This window comes from Oncorhynchus keta, chromosome 15 (genome assembly GCF_023373465.1).
Source record: "Oncorhynchus keta strain PuntledgeMale-10-30-2019 chromosome 15, Oket_V2, whole genome shotgun sequence".
NCBI classification, from domain to species: domain Eukaryota; kingdom Metazoa; phylum Chordata; class Actinopteri; order Salmoniformes; family Salmonidae; genus Oncorhynchus; species Oncorhynchus keta.
Window position 1 is genome coordinate 16115435 of NC_068435.1, and position 5035 is coordinate 16120469.

The 5035-nt window shown below is 41.2% G+C and overlaps 1 protein-coding gene across 1 annotated transcript in view; it reads right to left on the reverse strand.

Moving 5' to 3' along the window:
- The window catches only part of LOC118372488 (mitochondrial import inner membrane translocase subunit TIM44-like), a 5516-nt gene extending 481 nt beyond the window's left edge, over window positions 1–5035 (reverse strand). Inside the window, exons 1-12 of the mRNA XM_035758409.2 lie at window positions 4651–5035; window positions 4226–4330; window positions 3916–4089; window positions 3587–3667; window positions 3104–3253; window positions 2649–2782; window positions 2421–2506; window positions 2010–2102; window positions 1670–1794; window positions 1387–1437; window positions 1085–1174; window positions 785–895 (exon numbers count right to left, since the gene is read on the reverse strand). Of these exons, the coding sequence (XP_035614302.1) occupies window positions 785–895; window positions 1085–1174; window positions 1387–1437; window positions 1670–1794; window positions 2010–2102; window positions 2421–2506; window positions 2649–2782; window positions 3104–3253; window positions 3587–3667; window positions 3916–4089; window positions 4226–4330; window positions 4651–4680 (1230 nt within the window). The 5' untranslated portion in view covers window positions 4681–5035. The remainder of the gene's footprint in view (window positions 1–784; window positions 896–1084; window positions 1175–1386; window positions 1438–1669; window positions 1795–2009; window positions 2103–2420; window positions 2507–2648; window positions 2783–3103; window positions 3254–3586; window positions 3668–3915; window positions 4090–4225; window positions 4331–4650) is intronic.

Genomic DNA, 5035 nt, shown 5'->3' on the forward strand with positions numbered 1-5035 from the left:
AGAATGGGGAAAAATATATAAAGGTTAATGAATGGGAAGCAGGAATGGGCTAGAAGAAACAGGGCTAGAAGAAACAGGGCTAGAAGAAAGAGGGCTAGAAGAAACAGGGCTAGAAAGAAGTCTAGGGAAGTAGGACAAAAAATACCATCTGTATAAAAGCCTGTTAGATTTAAAATCCTGTGAAATTTAATTAGAGATTCTGGTAAACTCTGTATGTTTCATTTCATGTGTCCTAACAATTATTATTATTTGATTATTCTCCATGGCAACCTATTGATAAAAAACAAATTAAAAGTTATTTCTCAGTTTTCAGTTGGCTTTTGTGGAGACCAGGGATATTTGTGCGTTTTTGACCAAATGTAACTGGTAACAAATACTTATTAAAATGCTATAAGTTTCCTATTGTTATATGTAAATACAAGTAATGTGTATGTAGAGAGGTAGCTTTCTTCACAAGTGTGTTTTTACCATGTTGTAATATGTGATTAGCTTACCAGTTGGTTTAACTGTAATGTTCATTCTCCTGAGAGGAATTACGGTGTTATTTTTCTCTTATTGTAAATTGTTTATAGAGACTGCTGACATGGCTGTTTACTGTAATAGTCTTTGACCAGAGTGCAGTCCGGTATCCGTCTATTTCCAGTGGCTAACCACACATTAGAGAGTATCAGACCGCATATTACCATCAAAGGCTAGAGAGATGGACAGGTTTAGGAGCAAAATGACCCATGATAGAGAGAGATGGGTAGAATAGATATCAGAGGTTGTAACCATGGTAACTCACTGGATCCCCTTCCACCAGGTCTCCCTTGGGACTACGAATCACCATGACCACCTGGGCCTGGAACGTGATGATCAGCACAGGGCCTTGATCCATGAGCTTCCCCATCGCCAACTGAGAGAGAGAGAATAATAGAAGGAATGAAGAAATGGCAGAGAGGGAGGTGGGGAAGGAAATTATGTTAAACCTGAAATAATGACTATCAGCTGGCTACCAAAATGTTGGTGACCGACTTGTACATGTAGCTCAAACAGAGTAATGACATGGCCTGGTTGGGCCTGACAGACACATTCATGTACTTACATCTATGTTGTCTATATCTAGGACCTTGGACTGGAACATTAGACCCAGGGCCCTGGCCTGTTGGATAGGGTGGGCCAGCTGACTGTATGTCTGAGGACAGAGAGAGACGAGGGTCAAAAGGAAGGAAGAACGCTATTTGAAAGTATTTTTCACCCCGATAGTGATAAGAAAATCGAATAAAAACTATATTTCTGAGAAAAGAAAGCATACCAAGTAAACGCTTTTGTACAGACATTAGTTGTTATAGACATCAGTAAACATAGAAAAGAGGAATAGAGTGCAGCCCGTATAAAACTACTTACAGCTTCATAACACCAGTCCTTCAGGACCTCCAGCTCTCCACGGATCATAGCCTGTACAACAGAGCCACATAGGTGCATTCCTAAACATGAGTTACTGCAGAGCTGTACAGTTCTCTTATAACAAAGCTAACCAACATATATTCAATTCCAGTGATATATGGATTACACTTCTGGTGAGCATTTCAAAAGCTCCAAGTGCTCATGACTAACGATTCAAAACAACAAAAACATTGATTTAAAAAAATAAAAAATTAAAAGTGCTTGAAAGTGTTAGTGCCCTTACCTCTAGGATGTTGGGGATGATGTCCTTCTCACACTGTTTTAGAAAGGAGTCCTTGTCAAAGCTGGGGTCTGCCTTTAAGATCTCGGTCAGCACCTGAGACATCTCAGTCTTCGAGAAGAGACCACCTGCCAACCAAAAAACAAGGATTTGATGTAAAAATAGTGTAAACCCATGTAGTCCAACCATCCATCAGAACATCTGAAGGAAAAGAGGGTAGTCAACTTTGTGGCTATTGACACACCAGACAATATAACAGAGAAACTATTGTGCACACCCAGTAATCCCCTCAGAGTGATAGAATGATTAAACCGGGACATCGTTTAAAAGAGAGGTTGTTTACCTAGTAGATCGGTGACTCTGTCGGTCACGGCTCGAGATGCTCTGACAAGGGCGTTGTCACTCTCATCATATTTCATTTTCATTTCAAAGAACCCTGAGGAGTGAGAAGAGGTAATATAGGAAATGCTGAACTGCAAATATCACAAAGACTTCTAAGACTCTGGGACCCTCCACAGAAAATCAAATAAGATACAATGTAAGAGAAAGTGTTTCTTGATCAGGAAAAATCCCATCTCTGAAAGTCTTGACATCGAGATATAAGTACAACACCGAAAATTTTACCTCCACTTTGCTCATATAATGAATATAGTGCCACCTGTTGACTGGCCAGTGAAGTGCACACAACCATGAATGTGACCTATGATTACATCACTCCCATGTTATCTGATGAAATACAGTAACATTGTCTTACTGTTGAAAACCATATTGTTGTCCTTGAAGTCCTTCCACTGTGCGTACCACTTAGAATCCTTGTGCAGAACAACACCCATGTCCTCTCTGTAAATCAAAATAGACCATTTATATCAATTGGATGCATTTCCTAATAGGTTCAAGCATGGCTGAATGGACACACATAGCATTGTTGGCGAATGGGAAAATGTACCATGCCATGGTTATGAACAAGTAAAAGGGGACATACTCATTGGCCTCAAAGACACGGTTGTCACTCTCCCCTCCCTTGAAGGAGAATTCACTTCTTTTCCTGAGTTGAGAAGGAGCCCTATAGGTACCATCGTCTACCACATCAATCTCTCTCTTCACTGACTCCATCCCCTGTACACACAGAGGGAAGGGGAAAAGGAGATCAGTATATCAGTCAAATTATTCCATAGAATTCATGAAGTTTGACTCATTTTCAGCCTCCATTTGATGCTTCAATGTTTCTTAAAAAGTCCTGCTATTTACCCCAAACCAACTGGTTACAACTGCTACATTCTTATGCTTATTTAAAATCATTCAACACAATTAATGATAAGTAAACCCATTTTTAAGCAGGAACTGGGTAAATAGCAGACAAAATAATAAAATAATAAAGCGTAACCAATTTCCTTCAATGGAGAGTTGTGTTACTTATTTGAAATACCAGTCTCTGACCTGTGAGATGGCCCTGAAGGCGCTGGTCGCTCCCAGCTTCTCTCCTCCCTTGGACACAGACTCAGCAGAGTGCCTGGCCGTCTTGGCTGCCTCCTCCACCCCCTCCTTGATCTTCTTTCCCAGGTCTGTACGGGTCACTTCCTCAAAGCCCTGGACAGACAGACATGGACCACAACAAGTTATAATGACTTTACTTCAGGCAGATTAGCAGCAAGCTACTATAAATAACAGTTCCACACGAATGCCATCTTTGGGTTAGCACTGATATAGACGTGAAGTTTAACTCATAAGTTGTCCAATACCTCAGCTGAAATGAACATTTTATAAGAGGAATATAAAAACATATTTACACCACTGATGCGCTAAAAGCAGTACATAACAAGGATTAAACATTTAGGATTCATTCTGAGGGTTTACTTCAACTGATAAATGTCAATGACCTTTGCTCCATGCATCATTTTCAAGAGTGTTACAATGACTCACCTCCTTCACAGTCTCAGACAGAGTCCCCAGGGTCTTCTTGAACACCTCAGAGGTCTTTACCGTCTCTGATTCAATTGTTTTCTGGCAGAAAGAAACGGATGACATGGATGAGACGTCACATTAGTCAAGCATCAAGTGTGCATGACATCACAAGTGTTTGTTTGGAACACAGATGAAAGTCAACTTGTCACCAACCCTAGTTCTGGGCAGCATGTCATCAAGACCTTCACTAGTTGAAGGTTAGTACTGGGCTGAAACAAGTCTGCACAACCAAGGTGAGTGACCATGGGCTTAAAGGGACATTACACTCAAACCAAATTAGAGCTTACAAATTTCCTCCGAGCCTGTTGCAGGGCATCCGACTCCTCCAGCCTCTTGGCCTCCTCTCTAAACTTCTTGATATTCTCCTTCATCTCCTTGTCCTTCCCAAACTCCTGCCTCAGGTTCTCCACAAACTCCCCGAAGAAGCCTTTACGACTAGGTCGTTCTGACGCATACCGCACCTGAGAGAAAGAGGGCACTTAAAATATAAGTGAATGACAGAATATTAACAGTTGGTGTATTGGCTAGTTAGCTACCACCAGATCCATCACTATTAGAAAGTCAACAAGGATAATGCGTTGGATAATGCATAGCTACCTGCACAGGGACAGCCGGAGACCAACATATCCTGTAGGCATCTCCTCTACTGAATGAGGAGACGACAGCACGGGATGGCAGGAGTAGAAGACGTCTTCCGACCAGCTGAAGAGAATTACATGGGCTATAACCAAACATTCATATTGAAGCTATAACAATACATATCTACCTATTCTAACGTTATGGTGTAAAATATAGAAATAATAGGCTATGAAGAATGCCTGATATGTTCAGCTAGCTAGAATGTTCATGAACACCGGGGGGGGGGCTATGGCCCATTTCATAACTGTCATAATGACATAATAAAATGTCACGTTATTCAAGAAATATCGTCGAATGTTAAATACTGAGCTGTAAAACAAAGCAGTCAATATCCATCGATTGCCAGTGCAAGCAAGGGGGGATTATACTAAAACAAATCTCACCTCATAGCACCGACACACGGAGGCTGCCATCTTAATCTTGAATGCATTGGGCAATGAATGGAGGAACGTCTAACGCCCCACCCCGCAGACTGTCGACCAATCGTGCTCAGGTTGTTATGCTGCGTCACGCGGTTGCTAAAACTAATCGTCACGCAATCCCTTTTTAAAGTCAGGGTATGAATCAGGAAACGTGCCTATTCACGATTCAAACGCTATACAATATTACAGATATCAAGTTAATTATATCACATCACGGAAAATATTTGTAATGTTGTACTTCTTGTTGACGAAATTCATGCTAATGTTGGGTTTTTGAGCTAGCGCCCAATTGACTCCCATTCACTCCTTGAAGGAGCTGGGGCAACTTACACAATGGGCGTTAATA